The following is a 26,433-nucleotide window of genomic DNA, read 5'->3' on the forward strand; positions in this document are numbered from 1 at the left end:
GTGCCACTCAAAATTGGTTATTTATTGGAAAAAAATAGTGAAAATGGAAAAGATTATAACATTGACAAATTTAAAAATGAAATGGAAAGTATGTATACTCAATCTATAAAAATATATTTATAGATTGCATATATAAAAATATGGACAAAAAATTTGGAAAGTTTAAAATCTTACAATTCAAGAATTAAAAGATGTTCCAAAATGGATGATATAGTTATTTTTTTTTTAAAAAGGACAAAAATTGATGGTAGCAGAAAAAAAGATGATAATTGAGAAAACTTATTAGCCCACAGAAAGTGGACTGAATATCTTAATGCAAGAGTGAAGAGGTATGTTACGAGCTTTTAACTTTGTAATCCAGACTTACTGCAAATGATTATCAGTAATGATATATTGTAATTCTTTTTGTAATAAGTATAATTTTTAAAATGTCCTTGTGTCATCCTCCTTTTTAAAACTAAAAATGTCCTAGTTTTTGAATTCTAGACCTGGTAACCCTAAACCATTGCAGAAATAGTCGATCGAGGAAAGCCATATTTGCACACTAATTTTTATTCCAGGTTTTTAGTAGTCACGGGCTTGAACCCCTGTCCACTCAAGGAACACATGCCATGCACTCTCGCTCCTGACCACTCGGCTATTCATAAGAGCTTTCATTTTAAGGACCATGGCTTTGTGATACAGCTGGGAGTGATGCATGGGTGGTCTTGGCCAGTCAACGTACAGAACATCACTGTTTACACTGAACAACCACATCAAACATAAGATAAAGAATAAGTGTCCGTTATGTATTTCAAAACAAAAAAGATTAACACAATTAAAAAAAGATTTTTTTTGTGTTAAATTGATTTTTAATTATTTTTAAAATTTTTAAAATTATTTGTTACTCTAATGTAAGTTTTTCGATTTTTTTTCGTTTTAATTTCTGGAGAGTATCATACAGATGTGTTCTACATACCATATTGAGGTAAACTCCACTTATTATTTTACAAATAATAAGTGGAGTTAACCTTGATATCCATATAGGTCTAAGCTTGGAATGGTATTTCTTAGTTGGTACGAAAACCCTAGTGAGCCCTAGAAAACCCTAGGGCTCACTTCCCCCTGACAAGGAGGGTATTATCATCAATTTTGATGTAATTATGCCTTCAAATTTATCATAAATATTTTCAGTTAGGTTGAGGGTGGTACTGTGCGGGCCACTGCAATATCTCTTTAGACAATGAATTCGCAATCTTTTTGACATGAAGTATTGTGATGTTAGGTGTAAAGGGTGTTCTACAAAACTGCTAATCTGCGATGCATGCACAGATTAGTACATGCATCACAGATTAGCAGTTTTGTAGAACTGACTTCATCCTGAGTGCCCAGCACTCAGCAGTTGATAAATAAATCTGTCAACTGCTGGGCACTCAGGATGAAGGGTCTGTAGTCATGAACAGTGGTCGTTAGTGTAGCATTTCAAATAGAGAGCTTTATGGGAACTGAAAAAAAAGTTTCTAGTACCATGGTTTGGCCTAAAACTGAGGAACTAACGAAAATGTCATCTATTTCAGTCTTTTCAGTTGTTGTGAATGACAACAACTGAAATGACAGGTATTTCGAACGAACGGAGGGGTGAAATGGGAGTGGGTTTTTTTTTTTTTTTTTTTGGCTGATGCTGAATAAGCTTGCTTTCTTGCATCATATGCCTCTACTAATGCTAATGCTAATGCTAATGCTAACAGTGGAAGAAGCGACTCAGACTTCTTCCCGTATAAGCGATTAGTGTTGGGGAAGAAGCGACTGGCAGGTGAGGCCGTGCAAGACTCAGCGCAGGTGCATCCCCGCCACTGTCGCCTCAACACTGGCTCTCCGAGTACCTACTTGCCGGGATAACTGATAAGCTTTGAAAATTGTTAAAAAATACTTCTCGTTGGAAAATTTATGACCTTTATAGAATTATTAACTAACTATTTAGCAATCGTTTTGTCACCAAAGGGAGAGTTACTTAGTACAAAGAAGTGCGTTATCAAAGTGCAATAAAAAATTGTTTTTTTTTTTTTAATTTTAACACAAAAAGTAAATGACAGATTTCAATCAGAATAGTTTTCCCTTGATAAGCATGGCAATTACATTTTCCATTTACGAAAATTACATTTTCCTGCCTGGCACCACCATTTTTAATTTAAAAAATATTTTAAACCTACTCATTGAGCTCTTTCCAATGGTGTATAAGCTACAGATTGTCGACATTTTTGTCTCCCCCCACATTTTACTCCCTTTTCTCAGACAAATTTTTGTCAAAAACGACCAATATGGCATTATGTTGGCCCACATGATGTACAAACCCTTGCAAAATTTCAAGTCAATAGGTTGAGTGGTTCCAGATACAATGCCGTGACAGACAGACAGACAGAAAACCCAAGTGACATAAGGTCAAACTAAAAACAACCCCAAAGACATGAAATCCCCCCCCCCCCAAACTTTATAGATGTAATGGCAGATTTAGTATTAACCCACAAGTGGTGGCACACCAGTTTGTGCCAAAAATGATGGTGCCTCACCTAATAGATAACAAATTGCCTTCATTTATGAAAACATTTTTGTTTTTCATATCAAATCGATATAAAATTCTAAATTTTTAAAAAAATTCTGTTTGAACTATAATCAATGATTTCCCCGTAATGAATTTCAGAACTTACTAAATGGAATTCATTTTTAAATGAAAACTTCCAAAATTTAAGTGGTCTTCAAGACATTATTTTTAACAAAATTTTATTAATTCCTAAAATAAAAATAATTATAAACATGACACAATTAGTCCAATTAATTTTGTGAATAATGATTTCCATGTAATTCTAATCCTAAAATATTATTTTAGGGAAATAAAGAATTATACATAATCAAGATGAGAAACCATCTTAAATAATAGTTCTAACATAAAATATGGCATCTGTAAGACACCACTTTTTGTTTTAATTTAAAAAGATAATTAATTTTTGGATTTTTTACTGAATTGAAAACAATGATTTTCAATCATTGAAAACAAAAAACAAAACTCCAGCAATCTACCAAGTGATGCACACCCGATTCGAGCCTCAAAACAGAAAAACCAAGTGCAAACTACCCTGGTTAAAAAGGACATTGTTTTATTAGGAGACTCCATTGTCAGGGAAACGGGGAATATTGTTTGTAATAAAGATAGGTGGAGCAGAACCAGGGTATGTCTGCCGGGAGCAACTATTGATGATGTCACCAACAGACTGTCAGATTTTAAAGGGGGTAAAGAAAATATTATTATTCATGTGGGAACAAATAATATTAAACGTACACGATCTGACGATTTGTTGGAAAAATACAGGACCATGCTGAGGAAATGTCGCGAGCTAGGCCATAATGTCTATGTGTCTGCAATTCTGCCCAGACACGATAGGAGGGATTATATGTTAAGAGCCTTGTGGATTAACTCAAGACTTGAAGGAATCTGCAAGGCTTTAGGGGGTAAATTTCTATCAGCATGGCCCACACTTGTAGGTAGAAGGAATTTGTTTTGTAGAGACGGGATACACTTAAACAAAGGTGGTGCAAAAGTTTTTGCCAGTATTATTGAGGATACCTTAAAGGCTCAGGGAAACTGCTAGTTAGGGGGGATGTGGGTAATACTGACACGCGTTTATCTGATAATATTGGTCAAAGTAACTCTTGCACATACCTTAAGAGTTCTTATCTGTTACCCCAACTCGACGTATTATCTAGATGTTCTGGGGGCAAAGACGTTTCACGTGAGCGGGTAGCTAATATCAGGGAAGAGAGCCTAAAAAACTTCAAGGGTTGTGTTAGGGTTGTTAAATATACAAGAACAGTAAATCTTAATTGTTTATACAGTAACGTTAGAAGTGTCGTCAATAAAATGAGCGAATTCGAACTTCTGGTTAAAACAAGTAACACGGACATAATAGGGCTTACAGAGACGTGGTGCCACCCGGAAATTGGGGATGATGAGTTTCAGTACGGCTTGTATAATGTATTTAGGAAGGATAGAGTAGATAGAAGGGGTGGTGGGGTAATGCTTCTTATCAGAAGCAGCCTGAGTGCGACGATAGCTTTCCCCGATTCAGACATTTCACATGCTAGTATAGTCTGTATGGTGTGAGATAGTTGGAAACAAAGGTACAATGCGAGTAGGAGTAATCTATAGACCAGGTGATTGTGAAGACTATGACAAAAGCCTCTACATGCAAATGGAATGAGCAAGTAAGCGTCAATGTCTTATTATGGGTGATTTCAATTTGCCTCTAATTGATTGGAGTAAATGGGAAGGAAACTCGACATGGGGAACAAAATTTTTAAATCAACTAGATGACTGTTATTTGTATCAACATGTCAGGGAAAGTACTAGAGAAAAGAATATCCTAGACCTCATCATCACACATGAATCAGATGACATAACAGGGCTGACAGTAGAGGAACCAGTAGCAGGAAGTGATCATGGAGTTCTACGGTGGATGATGACGAGAGAGGTAGCAGAAGTAAAAGGCAAAGGAATGGGTTTTAATTTCAGAAAAGGAAATTATGATGCCTTAAGGTACTACATGGCCTCTATTAACTGGGTAGATATCGCGCAGAGAATGAATACAATTGAACTGTGGTACGCTTTTAAAACATTAATCACAGATGCCTTGAATGCGTATATACCATTAAAAAAATACTCCACGAGAAGGGTTCCAAGTTGGATGAATAGTGAAGTTACCACATTACTTGAGCAGAAAAAAGGTGGCATGGAAAGGTTACAGAGCAATAAAAAGTACTGAAGCCTATAACAGCTACAAGGTGATCTGTAATAGAGCCACAGAAAAGGTTCGACAGGCGAAGGCAGTTTATGAGAAATCACTAGCAAACAGAGCAAAGAGGGGGGATAAAGAATTCTTCACATATATAAATGCCAAGAAGAGCAGGACAAACCAGATCGGACCTTTACGTAAGGGAAAGGGGATAGTAATAAATACACCAGCTGCCGTTGCAGATGAACTCAACAGTTATTTTGCATCGATATTTACAAATGAAAAGCCTTTTGTGGCAATGGGAAATTGTGGGAGCGAAGTTAAAAAATATGTAATTAATGATATTGAAATTTCGCAAGATTATTTAATGAAAAAACTTTCAAGCCTACAGACCAGTAAGGCTCCTGGAGTTGATGGAATATACCCTATAATCTTGAGAGAGGCGGCAAGCGAGTGCATTGAACCACTGAGGCTGGTTATGCGAGCATCACTAGACTCTGGGGAGATTCCCTTGGATTGGAAAAGTGCAAATGTATCTCCCATACATAAGGGTGGCTCTAAAAGTGAAGTGGGAAATTATCGACCTGTCAGTCTGACTTCAGTAGTAGGGAAAATCATGGAGGCAATGATCAAGGGTGGAATTCAGGATCATTTGGATCGAATTGAAATTCTCAAGGATACTCAGCATGGTTTTGTAAAGGGAAAATCATGTTTAACAAATCTGGTTCGCTATTTCGAAAGGGTCACTCACGAGCTGGATTTAGGGAATAATTTCGACATTGTTTATTTAGATTTCAGCAAAGCTTTTGACTCAGTCCCACATGAGCGGTTGCTTTATAAGCTAGAACAGGTTGGAATCACTGGGAAAATCCTTAGATGGATAGAAGGATGGCTTCAGGGCAGGAGGCAGAGGGTTGTGATAAATGGCTATTCCTCAGATTGGGTTGATGTAAGAAGTGGGGTTCCCCAAGGATCAGTATTAGGACCACTGTTGTTTTTAATTTTCATAAACGACATTGATGAAGGGATAGAGGGCGTGATGTCTAAATTTGCAGATGATGTTAAAATTGGTAGAGTAGTTAATGATCACTGTCAAGCTGAGCTTCTTCAGAGAGACCTAGATAGACTTCAAGAATGGTCAGAAAAATGGCAGCTGTGCTTTAATCCAACAAAGTGTAAGGTATTACACCTGGGAAACAGTAATCCCAAAATAACTTATTCACTTGGTGGAGTTCAACTAAACCCAGTACTGGAGGAAAGGGACTTGGGTATTACGATACGGTCAGACATGAAATTCTCTGAGCATTGTAAACAGGTTGCAAGGAAGGCCCATGGGGTCCTATCGATGATCTATCGAACTTTTGCAAGTAGAGATAGGGACGTGATAATCCCATTATATAAGGCTTATGTTAGACCACACTTGGAATACTGTGTTCAAGTATGGAGACCGCACCTAAAGAAAGACATCGAGCTTCTTGAAAGGGTGCAAAGAAGGGTAACTCGCCTGGTGAGATCGGCAAAAGGGCGTCCTTATGAAGAAAGACTTCGAATATGTGGGTTGCAGAGTTTGGAAACTAGACACCTTAGAGGAGATTTGATTGAGGTGTTTAAGGCTCTGAGAGGCATCAGTAAAATGAATGAGGACAAAATTTTCAAGATTATAAATGATGCTAGAACTAGGGGACATAAATTCAAGTTACGGGGGGGGGGGGGAAATGTTTAGATTGGACTGCAGGAAGTTTTATTTTAGCCAGCGAGTTATAAATTATTGGAATAAGTTGCCTTCATGGGTGGTAGAGGCCGACAGTTTGGGGAAATTCAAAGGTCATCTGGATAGTACTTTCGGGTAAGGGAAGCGCATAGGATGATAGGATTAATTTCCTTTTTATTTATTTTTTTATTTCATTTTATTATTTTTATTTATTTATTAATTATTATTATTTATTTATTTATTTAATTTTTGTTTATATCATTGTTTTGTTCGGATATTTTTTTATTTTTTTATTTTTTTATTTATTTATTTTTTTTTGGCTGGTGCAGCATAAGCCATAGGCTTTCTTGCACCATACGGCCGTTACTAATACTAATACTAATACTAATTTGTTAATTATGATTTGCTAAACTCAGTTTAAAAAAAATGAATGAAAACCACATAATAATAGTTTTATACATTATCAATATAAAGCACTTGTTCTTTTTAATATTAAATTACCAAGACAGTAACTAGAAGACACTGGGCTACAAATAAAGTCAGTATTATCAGGATAGTTTGTATAATTTTTGGAATTTTCAAGGTCACTGATCCATCAAGATTTGAACTCAGATGCTTGTGTGGTATCTGAGAAATGCAACATGAACATAAGGTAATTTTCAATGTGTTTAACCAGCAAAAACAAAACCATATGGCAATATTCAACACGCGTTGTTGGTGTCTCAGAGATACCGACACATGTTGGTATCTAAGAGAGATACCAACAACACGTGTCGAATATTGCCACATGGAAATGGGAACTGCCTAGAAAAAAAACAGACTTTTGCTCATCTGGTGCCTGTTAAATATTAAACAAAAAATAATGTCTCATAATGCATAGTATATGTCGAAATGAAAATAGTGTGTAACCAGTTAGAATATACTGGTGAGCAAAAGGTATACAGGATTTGATTTACAAATTAAAAAAAAAAACAAATTTTTTTCAAAAAATGGCATGTCAGCTGCCATACTTGTAATGGAAAATTAAGTCAATTGAATGACACCTTGGTATAATACAGAAAACCAGACATTTCACAAAGTACAACTCGTACCTTTTCATAGATGGGGCATTGCAGCCAAAAACTGAACTAATTTTCACTTCTGTCAGTTAAAAGCCAGGTGTCAACAATGCAGACTGGTGATGTGAGAACTTGTTGGATGAAGTGGTACAAGCTCTTTCGAGTAGAGATCCAAAACCATTCAATTCGCAACTGTAGGAAGAAGTTGGGTCAACATGGATCGGCATCCATTTGGCATGCTTTTGACGCCTCATCGAGCCCATGCAATGACAAATAGAGGGTGTTCTTTAGTCTATAGGGGTAGACCTGTTTGCTTATAGGTAGGTGTACCCAATAAAGTGGCCACTCAGTGTATAACTATCTCTTCGTATTTACTATAAAAATTTCAGTATAATACAGATAAAATACTATTTGCTGTCCTAGCATCCTATCCATACTACTAAGAAAACTTCATGAAAGATTGCAGTAATTACTCCTAAATATTTTTGATTATCAACTGCCTTAAGTTTGTTACTTAATAATAATAGCCATGTAGTGCAGGGAAGCCACAGGCTTTTTCTACATTGGCAAAAAAACAAAACAAAAAACAACCAAGTAAATAAGAAAACACAAAGTATATGCTTTCCTCCTCACACAGGTAAGTATCCAATTGACCTTTGAATTTAATCAACTGTCAGCCTCATCTACTTGTGAGGGCAACTTGTTCCAGCAATCAATGACTCACTGGCTAAAAGAAAACTTCCCACAATCTAATCTAAACCTCAAGCCCTGTAATTTGAATTTGAGTCCTAGTTCTGAATAGTGAGAATTCCACCTTCATTCACTTTACTAATCCTCTCAGAGCCTTGCAAACTTCAATCAGGTCACCTCTGAGGTGCCTGGTTTGTACTTTCCTCATATAGTCATTCTGTTGATCTCACCATTTGAGTTGCACATCTTTCGACCCTTTCAAAAAGCTCGTCTTTTTTCAGATGAGGTCTCCATACTTGAACACAGTATTCCAAATGTGGTCTTACAATTGCCTTATACAGTGGGATTATGACCTCCCTATCTCTACACGATAATATTGGATAAATCATAGATAGGACACCATGCACTTTCCTGGCTACCTGTTTATACTGTTCAGAAAACTTCATATCTGCCCGATTTGTAACTCCCAGATCTCTTTTCTTTTCCACTATTTTTAATTCCACCCCATCAAGTGTATAATTTATTTGTGTGTTGCTATTCCCCAAGTGTAAGGCCCTGCATTTACTAGCATTAAAACATAGCTGCCACTTCTGAGACCATCCTTAAAGTCTGTTCAAGTCACCCTGAAGGAGTACTACTTGGCACTGATCATTAATGACTCTGCCAATCTTTACATCATCCAAATTTTGACATCATGCCTTCTACCCCTTCGTCAATGTCATTTATGAAAATAACAACAGTGGTTCAAGAAGTGATCCTCGAGGGACCCAACTCCTGACATTACATTAATCGGAAGAATATCCATTAATCACAACCCTCTGCCTTCTGCTCTGCAGCCACCCATCTTAGAATCTTATCAATAATCCCAATGTGTTCAAGCATATACAGTAACCTCTCATGAGGGACTGAGTCAAATGCTTTGCTAAAATCCAAATAAACTATGTTGAAATTGTTCCCTAAATGCAGCAGATGAGTAAATGTGTCAAAATAGCCTACTAGGTTAGTTAAGCATGATTTACCCTTAACAATGCCATGTTGTGTGTCCTCCAGAATGGCATATCTATCTAAATGTCCCTGGATTGCACTCTCAATCATTGCCTGCCACTGAAGTCAGACTAACCAGTCTGTAGTTACCAACTTCACTCTTAGAACTGCTTTTATGAATTGGCGATACCTTGGCACTTCTTCAATTCAAAGATGCCCTTATAATTAATCTCACTGGTTTGATACACTCTTTAGCACTCTCCCTCAAATCTGCAGGATATATGCCACCAACTACAGAAGCCTTCCTTGTTTATATGCTCAAGTTTTTCTAATTAACAATCATTTGTAATTATATCACTAATTTCACATGGCTCAGCCTCACTTGCAAAGCCTGTTCTCAGCATGAATGGTCTTTTGTCAGTAAAGACCGATGCAAAGTACTTATTCAGTTCATCCGCAACATCAGCTGGATTATCCAAGACTTTCTTACACCCAGTGCACAAGGGTCCGATCTGATTAGCTTTCTTCTCTGTTGTACAATTCCTACATAATACAGTATTCTGGTATTACCGTACTATGCTATACTAACCCAAATATATCAATACTAACACTAACTTCTGTATCAGGCTATGTTTCAAATTGCTTTAAGAAAGGGATTGATTGATTTTGGTTTTTTATGGTGCAAGGGCAACTAAGGCCAAGAAGTGCCAAGTTCAACTTTAATAAAGGAAACAAGCTACAGCATGTATAAGCAAAAATATTCTATTAGCCATAAACAGATTAAGCAAGTATTTCAAGATTTACACAGAGCAGGATTTGGCTGTTGTTCTGTGATTATGTATATGATCCTTGTACAAAAGTATGTTTGAATCTGTACACTGCAAAAAAAAAAACAAAAAAACACCCAGTATTAAATGAGCTATTATACTGGCTGCTTTAAAAAAATGAGTCTAAACTCATTACAACTAGCAATTTGTCATTTTATGATTGTAATGGAATATAAAAAGAAACTATATTCAATAACCACATTTGCAACATTTTATTATACTATAGTACTTTGATATTTGGAATAATTTAACAATAATCCAAAGTTTCTTCCCCTATATTATATCCATAAAAGATTAATTTTTATTACAAATTTCTTTGTTTTCTTAAGATGGTCTCCATATGAAAATGCCATATTACATATTTCATGCAGAAAATGTTTCTCATTCTTGTGACTCCTGATGTGCCTTTTAAGTTGCTTTAATTCAGGATATGCTTTGCTGCCTATTTCAAAACTGAAGACTTTTTCCAGCATGCAGTCTTACTATATGTCTATTAAGATTTCGTGAATCTGAAAATGTCCTGCCACATATTTCACAAATGAAAGGCTTCTCATCAGTGTGAATTCTTCTATGTCTTTTAAGTGATTCTGAACGGAAAAATGCCTTATCGCACATTTCACACATAAAAGGTTTCTCATTAGCATGAATCCTTAGATGTCTTTTAAGTACTGCTGAGACAGTATATGCCTTTTCACATATTTCACATTTAAAAGGTCTCTCATTTGTATGTATTCTTCTATGTCTTTTTAAATGTTCTGAATCTACAAATGCTTTACTGCATATATCACAAATAAAAGGTTTCTCATTTGTGTGAACTTTTATGTGTTTTTTTAAACATTCCAAATCTAAAAATGCCCTACCACATATTTCGCAAACAAAAGGTTTTTCATTAGTGTGAATTCTTATGTGCCTCTTAAGCAGTTCTGAGCGTGAAAAGGCTTTATCACATATATCACATTTAAAAGGTTTCTCTTTAGTATGAATCCTCATATGCCTTTTTAAATTTCCTGCATTCATATATGTCTTACCACAGATTTCACACACAATATTTTTTTCACTACCATGAATTTTCTTATGTCTATTTAGAGTTCCTGATTTTGCAAAAGTCAGGCCACATATTTCACAAGCATATGGTTTCTCATTGGTATGGATTCTAGAATGCAATTTAAGAAGTTGAGATCGTTTAAATATCTTACCACAAATATCACATAGATAAGTTTTTACATTTTCTTTAATTTTAATGTGATGAAGGGGATGGTGGCCTGATATTGAAAATGAATTTTCATAGCTACTGGCAAATGTGTTTTCCATTACAGGCATTCACTTGGAAACAAATCTCAATCCAGATTTTCTTGTGTTCTCTCGCTCTCTCTGGAGAACTACATCATATGATTTCTTGTACTACTGAAATATTTTAAAATTAAATACTAGTCATCCATTTACCATCCTTTATGAAATAATTAGCAAAAACAAAACAGATTTAAACTGATAAATGATCTCAATGAAAGAACTTTGTAATATATAAATATAGCTTTGTTTTGTTATTTTTTAGCTTCTCAAATCTTCTATGAAAATTTAAAAGCTATCCACTTTAATATCAGTTTTTTATTTCTGGAAACTATTTTTAAATTAGTTTTAGGTTCTGATAAGTCTTGATACAGGAAAACTTGTTCTTGATATTAGAAGGAATATCATCTGCAAAATAAAAAAAAATAATAATAAAAAAAAAACAGAAAAACAAGTATATTTTCATGTATACCTTATAGCCTATAAATTATTTAAAAAGTTATTAAAACTAATCTTCATACTGATCTTCTTAATTACAGAAATGCATTAGCTGCTATATTTGTGGTGTGCATAACTTGTTGTATGGAGCAATTGCTCCTCATTAGCTAAAGAAATGAATGGAAGTAGACATTTGTAGACACCTGCAAGTAGACATTTGTTTTTTGCAATCACTTTGATTGTTTCTGAAGTCCATGTAAAGCAATGCTTCCCAAACCTGGGTAAATTACCCAAAATTGGGCAAAAGCGGTTTTTCTTTGGGTAACGACACACCTTGGAATACATATTAAAATTTACCATTAAAAGTGTAGAAAAGGTACTCTGAAGAAAGTGATCAGTCAGTGTACACTGATACTCTAAAACAGCCTAACAAATATTTATTTGCTATTTAATAAATATGACATACACTTGTTATTAGATTCAATAATTTTTGCCGTGCTTGCATGCACTTGGAGAATTGACAAAATACGTCTACATGTAAACCCCCCCCCCCCACTAAACTAAAGTGAGTGAGTCTAGTCATCTAGTCTAAACTTTAAATGCAGTGTGTTGCTAGCTGTGGCAGTGTGAGGTATGCATTGCACTGGCTGTGTTTATAAATCATACCATACACATTTGGAAAAGGTAATCTTCATTATATTATTTTTAGTTTATTTAAAATAATATAATGAATAATCAAATCCTAATTTTCATCTTTTTTCTTACCCGGAATGAGTGCTACCAAACGTCCTTATGCGCCGGACTTCATTTAGCTAGGCTCCACCTATATCAAAGACAAGGGAGTCGTGAAACCACAATGTGTTGTGTGCTCTGCCATTCTATGCAATGAGTCATTGAAAAAGAGTAAGCTCCAAGACCACATGAAGCAGAAACATCGAACATTGTTATTGTTGTTGTTATTTGGTTTTTAGGAGCATTAGCAACTAAGGCCATATTGCTCCGGGGATATGTGGTGGTCATTCCCTGACCTTTCCACATCCTCCGTATTTGGTGGTCACGGGCTCGAACCCCGGTCTAATCAAGGAGCGTGTGCTGCGCACTGCTGCTCCTGCCCAACATTGTTGTCCAAGCTTCCATCATATTTTCAACATTTAGAAGGGATTATAAAGAAGCAGCAACTTACTAACAAGAATTCCAAAGCAATTAATCAGAAGGATGCGGCAAAAGCAAGCTTTGAAGAGACTTACCTGATTGCAAAATCAAAGATGCCACACACAATAGGGGAAACGCTCATCCGACCAGCTGCTATTCGCATCAACAAAATAATAGTGTAGGTCTGACCAAACACGAAAAGTGGCAGCAGTACCACTATCCAATAATACCGTTATGTGGCAAATTGAAATCATTGTCGGAGACATAAAGGCAGAATTTATTCTGCCATATCATTCAGAGTGGTAAGTTTGCTATTCAACTGGACAAAACCACGGATGTCTCCAATGACTCGCAGTTGATGGTCTATGTCTGTTATAAGTTTGAAACCACGACTGAACAAGATCTTTGCTGCACGCCTTTGAAAATGACCTGTAAAGGAATTGATATATTCTACTCTATTCATGCATTTTTTAGCAAAGAAAGTTTAACGTGGGATTCCTGTGTGGGGATTAACAGTGATGGTGCTCCCTCAATGTTGGGTCATCATTCAGGCTTTATAGCTCGTGCAAAGCAACACAACCCGAAAATTCCGTCACCGCATTGTATGATTCACGGCCAAACTCTGGCCATGAAAGGTCTTGTTCCTGAACTAGAGGAAGTCATGAAAAACATCATTACCATAGTGAACTCAATCAAGATATGCATATTAAACACGAGACTCTTCAGAACCTTGTGTTCTGAAACTGATTCATTACATAAGAACCTTATTTTCTATGCAGAGACCTGTTAGCTCTCAAGAGGGAATGTTCTGAATTGCTTTTGGGAGCTGAGGACTGAAACTGAGATGTTTTTGGTTTCTTTGAAAGAATTTCTAACATGAAGTGGTTAGCTCAGCTTAGTTATTTAATTGATTTTTTCTCCAACATGAATGCACTTAATCTGAAACTTCGAGGAAAAAAGGAAAATAGGATTTCTGCAAGTGAAAAAAATAACAGCGTTTCAAGAAAAGCTCGAGTATTGGCTACAAAAGGCAGAGCAACATAAAATTGCATCCTTCCCCACCCTTTCTTTGTTCTTGGAGGATGCTGAGAGGGTTGATTTCAGTAAAATCAAGGATGACATGATCATCCACTTAACAAAACTATCTTTGTGTTTCAAGGAATACTTTCCTGAACTAGAAAGGTCTAGATATCAGTGGATTATAACTTATTTGTTTTTTTTTTTTTTTTTTTTTTTTTAGGAGCATTAGCAACTAAGGCCATATTGCTCCAGGCTTTGCGGTGGTCATTCCCTGACCTTTCTGCATCCTCCGTATTTGGTGGTGACGGGCTCGAACCCCGGTCTAATCAAGAAGCGTGTGCTACACACTGCTGCTCCTTCCCGCCTGGCTACGGAGATGCCTTGGATTGTAACCCATTTCTGTGTGACTTGACTGAAATCCCCGATAGTGTTAATGGTTTTGCAGAGAAAATGGAGCTTAGGCCAAGCAGTCAGTGCAAAATGTTATTTGAAGAAAAAAAGGACCATTCGGAGTCTTTCTGGTTAACAATTCACGATGAATATCCCGTGGTAGTTGGGGAGATCATGATGCAATTATTGCTGTTTCCAAGCACCTACACGTGTGAAGTAGGATTTTCCACTCTTGCCTTCATAAAGAGCACAAAACAAAACTGTTTGCTAAAGCCCGAATAGGATGTGAGGTGTGCTCTGTCTCCATTTGCTCCCAATTTTGCAGAAATAGTAAATAAGATGTAGCAGTGGCATTATACTCATTAGCTGGGGCCTGGGTGATGAAATATACATGGTGAATAATTACTAAATTTTTTGTGGCTGCTAAAATGTTTAGAGATGTTAAAAATAAAGATATTGCATCAAACATTGTTTGCTTCCCAAATTTTACCGATCTCTCTTCAATTGTCATATATGTTTTCTGTGCAGTTAGTGTTTTACCTACATTGGGTAAAAAGGACTTGCTAATAAGCGGTTTTGGGTAATGAAGGAAAAGTTTGGGAAGCATTAATGTAAAGTGTATAACACTATGAACAAGTGCATCATGTGAAACTTAATTTCACTGCATTAATAATAACAGAGGCAACTGCCATTTTGCATCAGCTGATTTCAGCATTTATATTTTAATTAACAGAATTACCTTACCACTTCTATTTATAATATTTTAAAATAAGCAGTTAAGTATTATTTTGGAAGAACACAAAACCGGGACACTTATCTTATGGAGTTGTTATCGGGAGGGGAGTAATCTTTCCCCCTCCCCCCAATAAAAAAAAATGTGCGATAATGTAAAAAAAAATGTGCGAAATTTTGTTTTTAATAAAAGACTTTTTTTCCCCCCGATTTTTATTTTCAGAATGTAGAATTAACAAAAACAATACAGTTCTTAAATTTGAACAACAAAATTTATGCAACAAATATGAAAACTATTTTTTATTAATATATTTAGCAGAACTCTTCACAGCATTTAACAGAGATTTGTTATTTTTAATTTATTCTTAAAATCTGTGCAGTTTAAGTCCCACAAATTAAAAACACAGGTAATAATTGCATTAACTGTACTTATCTCTACCCTATTAAGCTCACCGGTCCATTGTATTTCCATTAAAGAAAATATTCGCTCGCAGCTGGCGTTGTGACCTGGAATTGCAAATAAATATGAACATAATCTAATAAACTCACTCTTTTGTTCAAGGTATTCTATTTTTTTAATAAGTAACGTTGTCCATTTTTCAACACGACTCAATGTATTCCATTCTTCATTATTTTTGATTTCGTTTATGGCAATTTTTTTTAAAACTGCAAACTGATCATATAATAAATTTTTATCAAACTAAATTTCAATTTTTTCAAATGATTCCAGAGAATTTGCTATATCCTCCCATTTCAGAATGTTTTTCATTAGGATCCAGTTTAAGAACTGGAATTGTTCTAGGTGTTTCGACCAATTTTCTAAATAATTTTTAGCAGTTGAATAAAAATCTATAGTTGAATAAAAATCTATGATTTTTTTTTTAAACTTATGAACTTTTTGGTTTTCTATATCACACTGAATAATTTTTCTAGCCTCAAATGGCAGAAATTGATCAGATATTCTATTATCTAACATCTCAATCGTTTCTTCAACAATAATTTTAACCTCTAAAATAGTTATGTTTGCTTTTTCAATTTTTAGTATCTGGTTATTAAAGAAACTGAGAAAGCTGTGGGCAGTCCACAAATATGCTTCTCCCAATGGATGATTAAAAAATTTCTCAATAAAAACGGGAGGCTTTTCTTTGGATAAAAAAAAAGATTTTAAACGTTCGAAAATTTTTAAAATGCATTCAATGGCAGGAAATAATGACAACCAGCGAGTTTTGGAGTGAGAGTAATTTTTTTATACTTTATATCAATGGTAGCACAAAATTCCTTTAAACGTTCTGTTTGAACAGTATAAGTGTGAAAGTAAGAAAATATTTTTATAACGAACGGAGGGGTGAAATGGGAGTGGGTTTTTTTTTTTTTTTTTTTTTTTTTGGCTGATGCTGAATAAGCTTGCTTTCTTGCATCATATGCCTCTACTAATGCTAATGCTAATGCTACTACCAATTCGACATCAACGGCTAGTCTTCCTGCTCCCAATTGAACAGAATTATGAAATATGTGCACTATACATCCGACATCTTTGATATTGGAATTAACTAAATTTTGGAGTTGAGAAAATACGTTGCATTGGCCTCTTCTGTTGATCCCTCCAAAATTAACATTTGTATTGTCAGCTCCGAACACAATACACTTTTCTTTAAGGATGTTATTTTCCTTCAGAGAAGTAAGGATGTAGTTGGCAATAGTTTCTGATGTCTCATCGGATAAACAATTCATTTTAAGAAGCTTAACTCGCATACAATTTTTCTCGTTGCAATAACAATGGAAATACTTTCTCCGATTTATGGTTGCTTGCATCGACAGAAATTCCAAAGAATTCAGTACTACTGGCATCTTTTAAAACTTTGTTAAGTGAATAAGGAGCCGGTATATTCTTTATTAGTGCAATTGTTTTCATTCGTGCACTAGAAAAATTGTGCGATTTTTGAGTCATCAAAAAGTTGACAGAAACAGGACGTTTAAATCGGCTTGAGGAGCAATCAGCACTTCTAAACAACTGATGTTTAATTAAATGATACACCATCGTAAGTTCAGCAATGGCAGCCTTGTCATGTTCATTTGAATTTTCTTTGACAAAGAAGTGTTCCAATTTAGATGATAATGCAGTTGCTTGAAATTTCATTGCGTGTTTTTTAGAATTAACATGATCTTTGATATCACATCTCCCACCGTGACTTATTTTGATAAAACATGAGCACATTCTGCATTCAGCCTCATTTTCGTGTCTTCCCTTTTTTATAAAACTCCATTCTTTCTGGAAGTCCTCTTTGAAAACACATTTACGTTTAGGCATTTTTTTTTTATTATGCAGCTTAAGCTAATTTAAAAAAATTACACAAAAACTCGCTTATCTTTATCTATAAACTGATCGAGCCACACGCAACGAAAATAAAGGAAGAAAACACACGTCTGAACATCCAAATCATTGAACTTAAACTAAAAGTCACGCGAAATGAAACTGAACATGTAACATCGCACGTGCATACACGAGAAATGAAGGCCTGCCAATCAATGCTAGACATCACCTCCTCGATTATATGGATTAAGTTTTTTGACCATTATAAAGTTCATAGTGAGGTGGCCGCAAACTGGTGGTGAACAGGCGATGTACAGGCTGCAACTGCCGTGATTGAAGACAATGCTCCGAACTCTGGTACTAATTTTTTATTGTGCACAAAGATAAATTGATAAATTTGTGCAATTTATCAGGAACATTGATAAATTTGTGCAAAATTGTTCATGATATGAAACTGGGACATTTAAGCGTCCCCAAAAAAATATTTCAGGTCACCGGGACAGTTTCACATAAACTGGGACATTTAAACGTCCCCAAAAAAATATTTCAGGTCACCGGAACAGTTTCACATAAACTGGGACGTATGGACACCCTAATCAAGGGTAAAGGGAAGGGTTTTTGCTTTCGTAAAAGTGACTACGGTGGTCTGAGGCAGCATTTAAATTAATACGGTGAAACCAACTGATGATGTTACCAACAGCAAATTCAAAATGGGAAGCATTCAAAGAATTAATCTTGGAAGCTACTAGGCTTTTCATACCAACAACAAAATATTGTTCAAGATTTAAGCCTAAATGGATGTCAGATGAATTAATGAGACATATGGCAATGAAGAAAAATGCATGGGATGCATATAAATTAATGGGTGACATGGAAGCCTATGATGGATACATGCTAGTCTGTAACCAAGTCACAAAGGAGATTAGGCAGGTAAAGGCAGATTATGAGAAATCTTTGGCAAAGGATGCAAAGAAAAACAGCAAAGAGTTCTTAACCTATGTAAACTCTAGAAGGAAGGGGATGAATAAGATTGGCCCCCTTGATATCGATGGTTCAACTGTTGATGATCCTGCTCAGGTAGCTAACAAACTAAATGAATATTTTGCAACAACATTCACACATGAGGAGTTATTCAGGGAGGGGAATGCCAAGGGTCTATTCAACTCTGGCAGTAAGCTAGATAATCTTGTAATAACTAAGAGTAAATTGGAGGAGAAATTGTTGAAGATAAACACAAGAAAGGCACCTGGGGTGGATGGAATCTATTCAGTTATATTAAAGGAGGCGGCAAAGGAAGTAAGCAAACCCGTAACCATAATTATGAGAGCTTCCCTGGACTCAAGGGAGGTACCCATGGACTGGAGTTGTGAAAATGTGATCCCAATCCACAAAGGAGGATCAAAGGAAGACAGATAATTACCGACCTCTTAGTTTAATTTCTGTTCGAGGGAAATTAATGGAGAAACTGGTTAAAGAAGCATTGCAGTATCATCTAGACAAGACTTCAGTTATAGCTCGGACACAGCATGAGTTTGTTAGGGGGAAGTCTTGTCTGACTAATTTGATTGGACACTATGATGTAGTCACAAAGGAACTGGAGATGCAAAGAATAACTTTGATATCATATATTTGGATCTTAGAAAAGCCTTTGATACTGTTGCACATGGAAGACTGCGGCACAAATTGGAGCAGTGTGGCACTGGATGCAAATTGCTGCTATGGATAAAGGGATGGTTGAGTGGGAGAAGACAACGAGTGGTAATCAATGGACACTGCTCTTTGTGGACTAATGTTATTAGTGGAGTCCCTCAGGGTTCAGTGTTGGGTCCATTGTTGTTTTCTGTATTTATAAATGATATTGATGATATATCAGGCCTAATGTCCAAGTTTGCAGATGATACGAAGGTTGGCAGGGTTGTTAATGACACTAATGACAGTACACTACTGCAACAGGATCTAGAAAAGTTGAGCAGATGGGCTGAGAGGTGGCAAATGAAGTTTAACATTGACAAATGTAAAGTACTACATATGGGAAGCAGTAATCCCAGAGTAATGTATCACCTCTGTGGTACCACACTGACAGTGGTAGAGAATGAAAAGGACCTGGGGGTAATTGTGCAGGCAGATATGAAATTTTCTGAGCAGTGCAGACAGTCTGCAACAGTAGCTCATGGTGTCTTGTTAACGATATACAGGAATTTTTCTAGCAGGGATAAGGAGGTGATTATCACCTTGCATAAGGCAATGGTCAGACCACATCTTGAGTACTGTATACAATTCTAGAGGCCTCATTTTAAGAAGGATGTAGAGCTGTTGGAACGAGTACAGAGAAGGGCAACAAGATTAGTGAATGAAACAAAGGGTTGCTCTTACAAAGAAAGGCTTAAGTTTTGCAAATTACAGTGTCTGGAGACTAGGCACCTGCGAGGTGATCTGATTGAGGTGTATAAAGCCTTGAATGGTTTGAGCATGCCTAATGCTGATGGGATTCTTCCTCTTGCTCAGAATAACCTGAGAGGGCATAAATTCAAATTGAGGAAAGACAGTTGAAGGATAGAAGTGCGGAAGTTTGTCTTTAGCCAGCAGGAGGTTGATTGCTGGAACAAACTTCCATCTTGATAAACATTTGGAGCGAGTGAATGGGTGAAATAAGGATTTTTTTTTTTTTTTCTTGATTGATGCTATATAAGCTTCCATTCTTGCATCATATGCCTTTGCTAATGCTAACTAAATGCTAATAGATTGCTAATGCTAAATCTGAGCAAAGAGGAAGAATCCCATTATCATTGAGCTCGCTTAACCCACTCAAGGCCTTATTTACCTCAATCAGGCCACTTCGCAAATGCCTAGTCTCCAGAAGCTGCAATTTGCAGCTTCTGGAGACTTTCTTCGTAAAAACATCCCTTTGTTCACTTTACCAGTCTTGTTGCCACTCTCAGTACTCGTTCTAGCAACTCTACATCCTACCTAAAATGAGTCCTCCAGACCTGTATACAGTACTCACATGCGTGGCTTAACCATTGCCTTATACAAAGGGATAATCATATTTTCCATAATAGCAAAATTCCTGTATATCAGTGAAAATACCCCATAACCTGCTCTAGCAGCCTGTCTGCACTGTTCAGAAAACTCCATATCTGATTGCACAATTACTCCCAGGTCTTTTTCATTCTCTACTACCCTAAGCGTAGTACCACACAGTTGGTACGTTTCTCTGGGTTACTTCTACCCATATGCAGTACTTTGCATTTGTCAATGTTAAACTTCAGTTGCCACTTCTCAGCCCATCTGGCTAACTTTTCTAGATCCTGTTGCAATAGCATACTTCAACAGGATCTAGAAATTTTGGTGAGATTTTTAGTAAGATTTTAGCGTCATTAACAACCATGTCAACCAACCTTTGTATCATCTGCAAACTTGGACATCAAGCCTGATATACCTTTATCAATATCATTGATAAATACACAAAACAACAGTGGGCCAAACACTGAACCCTGGGGGACTCCGCTAATAACATTGGTCTGAAGAGAAGCATCCACTGATTAACACACTGTCTTCTGTCACTCAACCATCCTTTTATCCATTGTAGCAACTTGCCCTTAATACCACACTGCTCCAATTTGTACAGTTGTCTTTCATGCGCAACAGTATCAAAAGCTTTCCTGAAATCCAAGTATATGATATCAGAATTATTTTTTGCATCCAGTTCCTTTGTAATCACATTATAGTATCCAATCAAATTTCCCAGCCAAGACTTTCCCTTAAGAAACCCATGCTGTGTCTCAATTATTACTACAATCTTGTCTAGATGATCCTGCAATACTTCTTTAACTAGTGACTCCATTATTTTCCCAGAACAGAAGTTAAACTAACAAGTCTGTAATTACTCGTGTCACCCTTGATCCCCTTTGTGAATTGGGGATACATCTGCACATCTTCAGTACGTGGTCAATGGCTTGCTTACTTCCTTTGGCACCTCCACCCCAGGTGGCTTTCTTATGTTTAACTTCAACAATTTCTCCTCCACTTTGCTCTCAGTTAATACGAAATCATTAAGCTCCCTGTTAGAGTTTAATAAGCTTCTGGCCTCCACTTCTCTACGGAATTTCTAATATATGAATGTAGATGCAAAATACTCAAGTTTGTCACCTATCTGAGCAGGATCATCAACAGTCGAACCATTGATATCAAGTGGACCAACCTGATTCATTCCCTTCCTTCTAGAGTTTATATAAGTAAAGGGGTCCTTGCTGTTTTTCTTAGCATCCTTTGTCAAAGATTTCTCGTAATCTGCCTTCACTTCCCTAACCTCCTTTGTGACTTGATTACAGACTAGTTTATATCTATCATAGGCCTGATAATTCTATAAAAAAAAAAAAAAAAATTCTATATTGTCATTTATACGTATCCCATGAATTTTTCTTTTCTGCCACGACAAGTCTCATTAGTTCATATGACATCCAATTAGGCCTAAACCTTGAACAGTATTTCTTAATCAGTATGAAAAGCCTAGTACCTTCCAAGATTAATTCCTTGAATGCTTCCCATTTAGAATTTGATGTTGGTAACATCATCAGTTGGTCCCAGTGTATAGAATTTAAAAACTGTCTGGGACCACTGCAGTCACCTTTACCGAAAGCAAAAAACCCTGATGGTCATTATATCTTTAAGTAAATTGTACATCAGTACAATGTGATCACTGTCACCTAGTGGTTCCTTTATCTACAAATTCTTAATGCACAAATTAAGAAAGTTAAGGTAAAAAAGGAAAAAGACAATTATTGGTGAAACTTCCCACTACAAACTAGTGTTGTGGAAGTAAGGAGGACTGGACAAATTATTAGTAGTAGCAGTGGCAAATGATGCAAAGAAGAAAGCTTATACAGCATCAGCAAAAAAAAAAAAAACACTTTGCACATCGCCAGTCTATGAAATCCCTCTAATAATTTGTTCAGTTACTCATTAAATTTATTCAAACTACTAACTCTTACCAGCACCACATGAAAATTTGTTCCAACAATCAACTAACACTGCTGGTAACAAATTTCAACACATCTATTCTGCAACTGTCATTCCTTAATTTAAATTTATGCCCCCTCATGTGTATGTGTGTGTGTGTTGTCTGAGCAACAGGAAGGATGCCATTAGTATTAAACTTATTGAATCCATTTAAAGCCTTAAACGCCTCAATCAGATCTTGCAGGTGCCTAGTTTACACATACTGAAAGTTACAGAGTGAAGCCTTTCTTGGTAACAACCTTTTGTTTCCCTCATTAATCTGGTTAGTCTTCTCTGCATCATTCATTCCTACAGATACACATCCATCCTAAATGAGGCTTCAAAACCTGTATGCAGCACTCACAATGTGGTCTTACTACTACCTTATACAGGTATGTTCGTGTCAGACGGCACCTGGGATTTCTCCCATCTCCGCTACTACCTTATACAATGGGATAAGGGGGTGAATCCCAACAAACCAAAATCCCGATAGCCATAGTACACCATTAATACCAAGAAATAAAAATCCCGATAAGCTACAATACCAACCATATAATAATGCTAGACTGCTATAATACTAGATTTAAAAATTAAAAATTCTAGGAATTAATAGCTTTTTGGGAGATCATTGTTCCCATTTATTTGGTTATTTCCTTTTGAGAAATCTGCTGAAAAAGGATTACAGTAGGCAGGATGGTGGACCTATATAAAAGCATATACAAGATGAAACTTATCAGTGTTAATTTGTCCCTGTTGTCAAATTTAATGAAATTTATGAAATCGTTTCATCTCAAAATGGGAACAAAATTAACACATGGATATTTAATGGCAAAAGACAAACACTGCAAAGGATATTTATTGGTGCTGTGAAAGAAGAAAACCAGAAGACTGTATAGCTATAACAATGACAAAATATTTCAATGGGCAACATCATCTTCAAAAGTTCATGAATCATAATCATGCTTCAGAATTAAGCATAATTGTGCTTCAAGTTGTCAATGTTGCAAAAACCATTGGGCAAATTAAAATGCATGCAAGGCAAACAAAAAATCTGCAGTGTCAGATTATTCAAACCAGTGACGTTGCCATCCCTCAACAGATGAATTCAGCCACATATGCCATTAGAAAATAATATCTACAAGAAAATAAAATTGGTCATTTTGGCCAAAACTGACATTCCAATTACTTTGCATGAAACATTATATGGAGTCATTTCTGGTTAGGGATTGTGTAGTGGGAGAGGAAAGAATTTTGGATTTTACAACAAAAATAAATGTTCAGCATGGATTTTGGCTGTACTCTAGTTAACGGTACACCCTTTTAATTTGGTGTGAGAAGGGGGGGAAAGCAGTGATTGACAGGTTGTGACTCTGCCCACTCAATGCATCCCCCTCTTCGCTTCAGGTGGATGTCACTGGTAAATGCAAAATTTGTCACGTTTGGTTTCGTTTGCATGCTGGTTTCTGGTGTGTGCTGTTCGATTGTTGCTGCTTATTAAGAGTTAATATTCCACTGCTGCTTGGCACTTGGTTGCTTATTTAGTCCTGAGTTCATGTGTCGTTATCCTGTTCCATCCTGTAGGTAAACTGTTTGGTTGTTTTTTGTTGCCATCACATTTTATTTTGTTTATTTTTTTGTGTTTTTTATACAAGCCTACAGGCCATGACTGATGAGGTGAGTTTTATTTGTATGTCTGTGTTGTTTTCACATATCATTAACGTAGTATTGTGTTGGTTGAGTGTTGTGTCAGTTGCGTTCTTTTAAAAATAAAAATACTATATTATCATTTTGTGCTTATGCAAAAGCAATTTTATTGTTCAAGGTTTTTATGCGACTTCGGGATGGACTCAAGCAAAAACCAGTCGTTGGACAAAAAAAAAATAACAGGAGTCATGTTTATCATTGACTTTCATTTGTGTTTAGAAAAATGGTTAGGTTTTTGGTTTACCTTTTTACGCAACTTCCAACTTCGGGAGGGATTCAAGCAAAACCGGTCGTTGGACGAAAAAAAAAAAAAAATTATAATGGGAGTCATGTTTTTAATCGACTTTCATTTGTGTTTGGTGAAAAATGGTTCGGTTTTTACACGACTTCGGGAGGTATTCACCAAAAACCGGTCGTTTGCTGCATGTCATGTTACTTTTTGTTTCTTGTTTTGAAATAAAAATTACTGTTTTGTGAATATTCAAAATGCGTGACATTTTGTCTTCCCGAATAAATTGTTTATTTTAGTTGTTGCTACGAAAACATTGCCGTTAATTTTGTTGTTTTTCATCTCCGACATACTGACATCCGCGACGTGCAGTCGTTGAGAAGAGGGGGACACGTGAGCGGGCGGAGTTCCGCACATAGATGTGCGGAAATTTGCCTTTAGCCAGCGGGTGGTTAATTTCTCGAACAAACTTCCATCTGTCGTTGTGGAAGTTGATAGGTTAAATAAATTTAAGGAGGAACTGGCCAGGCATTTGGAGGGAATGGTGTGGTTTTTTTTTTTTTTTTTTTTTGGCTGATGCTGCATAAGTTCATACACTTGCTTTCTTGCTCACATGCCACTACTATCATACGTCATTGCTTTCCCTCCTCTTTTTCTCGGCGCCGTTATCTGGAGATTACCTGGATTTTTACCAACTGCCCTTTGAGCAAAAACTCTACAATATTGCGTGTCTTTTTTAATTCTTGGGGTTTGCTTCCCCACTTTTATAATTGTACATTACTAGCCGATTCCACGTGCATTTAAAATGAAATTGCTCTTTGTAAATGCACAAAATATCTACAAAAAAGCTTATTTTTTAAAATTCTTGAGGGCTAAGGTAATATTAATGTTAGTCATGGCAAACAAAGTCACTTACCAACCCTGTTGTTCTATCGTCTAGTAGTAACTTATCTATGATTTATTATCAGCAGCACAGTTTCAAAAACTACGTGTGGAATGAGTGTAACCTAGCCACCTAGAGGGAGTATATATAATAGTCATAAATACTCATTATTTTCAATGAGTATTTATGACTATTATACAAGTTTTAAGCTTGGCATTTAAGTGCTGCTTAACAACTTTACGATAAAAATGTTTAAATTTATCTACAAAGTCTTTTCATGCTCAAATGCAGGGTGATTCTAAATTATTTTAGGAAGGATGTAGATTCATTCAAGCCTCATTTTAGGAAGCGTGTACAGAGAAGGGCAACAAGATTGGTGAGGGGAATGAAGGGATCCTCTTACAAGGAGAGGCTTAAGTTCTGCAAATTGCAGCAGCTGGAGACTAGGCACCTGCGAGGTGATCTGATTGAGGTGTATAAGGCCTTGAATGGGTTGAGCACGCTGAATTCTGATGGGATTCTTCCACTTGTTCAGATTACGAACCTAAGGGGGCATAAATTGAAATTGAGGAAGTACAGATGTAGAATAGATGTGCGGAAATTTGCCTTTAGCCATCGGGTTGTTAATTGCTGGAACAAACTTCCATCTGTCGTTGTGGAAGTTGATAGGTTAAATAAATTTAAGGAGGAACTGGACAAATATTTAGAGGGGATTGTTTTGTCATTTTTTTTTTTTTTTCTTTGGCTGATGCTGCATAAGCTCATACGCTTGCTTTCTTGCATCACACGCCACTACTACTACTACTATTGTCGGGGTTTCCGTAGCCTATAATTTTCTAACCGGAAACAACAAAATAAAACTGCTTACGGAATATGAAAGTGTAACTTAAAAAGTTTTATTAGCTATAGAATTAATACTGCAGAATGCTAAACCACTTGAACTTGCGCGCCTTTCTTGGCATGTAAGATGTCTAAGCGATATTCAATTTCCCTCCAAGTGTTCTCCAGCATTTGCGGTGGAACTGTTTCGATCGCAGCAACAATTCTGAGCTTCACTTCATCGGGGAAAGTCACAGGGATCTTGAACACAATGTCCTTCACGTGTCCCCACAGGAAGAAATCAAGCGGTGTAAGATCGGTTGAACGCGGATCCCACGGAATCCGTCCACCACATCCAACCCAGCGTCCAGGAAAATGCATTTCAAGAAATTCTCGGACAATAAAAGGCCAATGTGGTGTGGTGGTGCACCCTCTTG

The 26,433-nt window shown here is 36.3% G+C and overlaps 1 protein-coding gene across 1 annotated transcript; it reads right to left on the reverse strand.

Moving 5' to 3' along the window:
- Positions 1-10,230: 10,230 nt before the first annotated feature.
- Positions 10,231-25,266, reverse strand: LOC150075658 (uncharacterized). The gene is made up of 2 exons (XM_090388812.1): positions 25,211-25,266; positions 10,231-11,728 (listed from the first exon to the last, which is right to left on the reverse strand). Exon 2 carries the CDS (start codon positions 11,351-11,353, stop codon positions 10,481-10,483), a length of 873 nt encoding a protein of 290 aa, XP_090244938.1. The 5' UTR covers positions 11,354-11,728; positions 25,211-25,266; the 3' UTR covers positions 10,231-10,480.
- Positions 25,267-26,433: the final 1,167 nt, after the last annotated feature.

The sequence above is a fragment of the Mastigoproctus giganteus genome, chromosome 14 (genome assembly GCF_048544385.1).
Source record: "Mastigoproctus giganteus isolate SK-2022 chromosome 14, ASM4854438v1, whole genome shotgun sequence".
Classification (NCBI taxonomy): domain Eukaryota; kingdom Metazoa; phylum Arthropoda; class Arachnida; order Uropygi; family Thelyphonidae; genus Mastigoproctus; species Mastigoproctus giganteus.

Coding starts and splice junctions, on each gene's coding strand:
- LOC150075658 (XM_090388812.1), bottom strand. CDS start 11,353: ATGCCTGTAATGGAAAACACATTTGCCAGTAGCTATGAAAATTCATTT.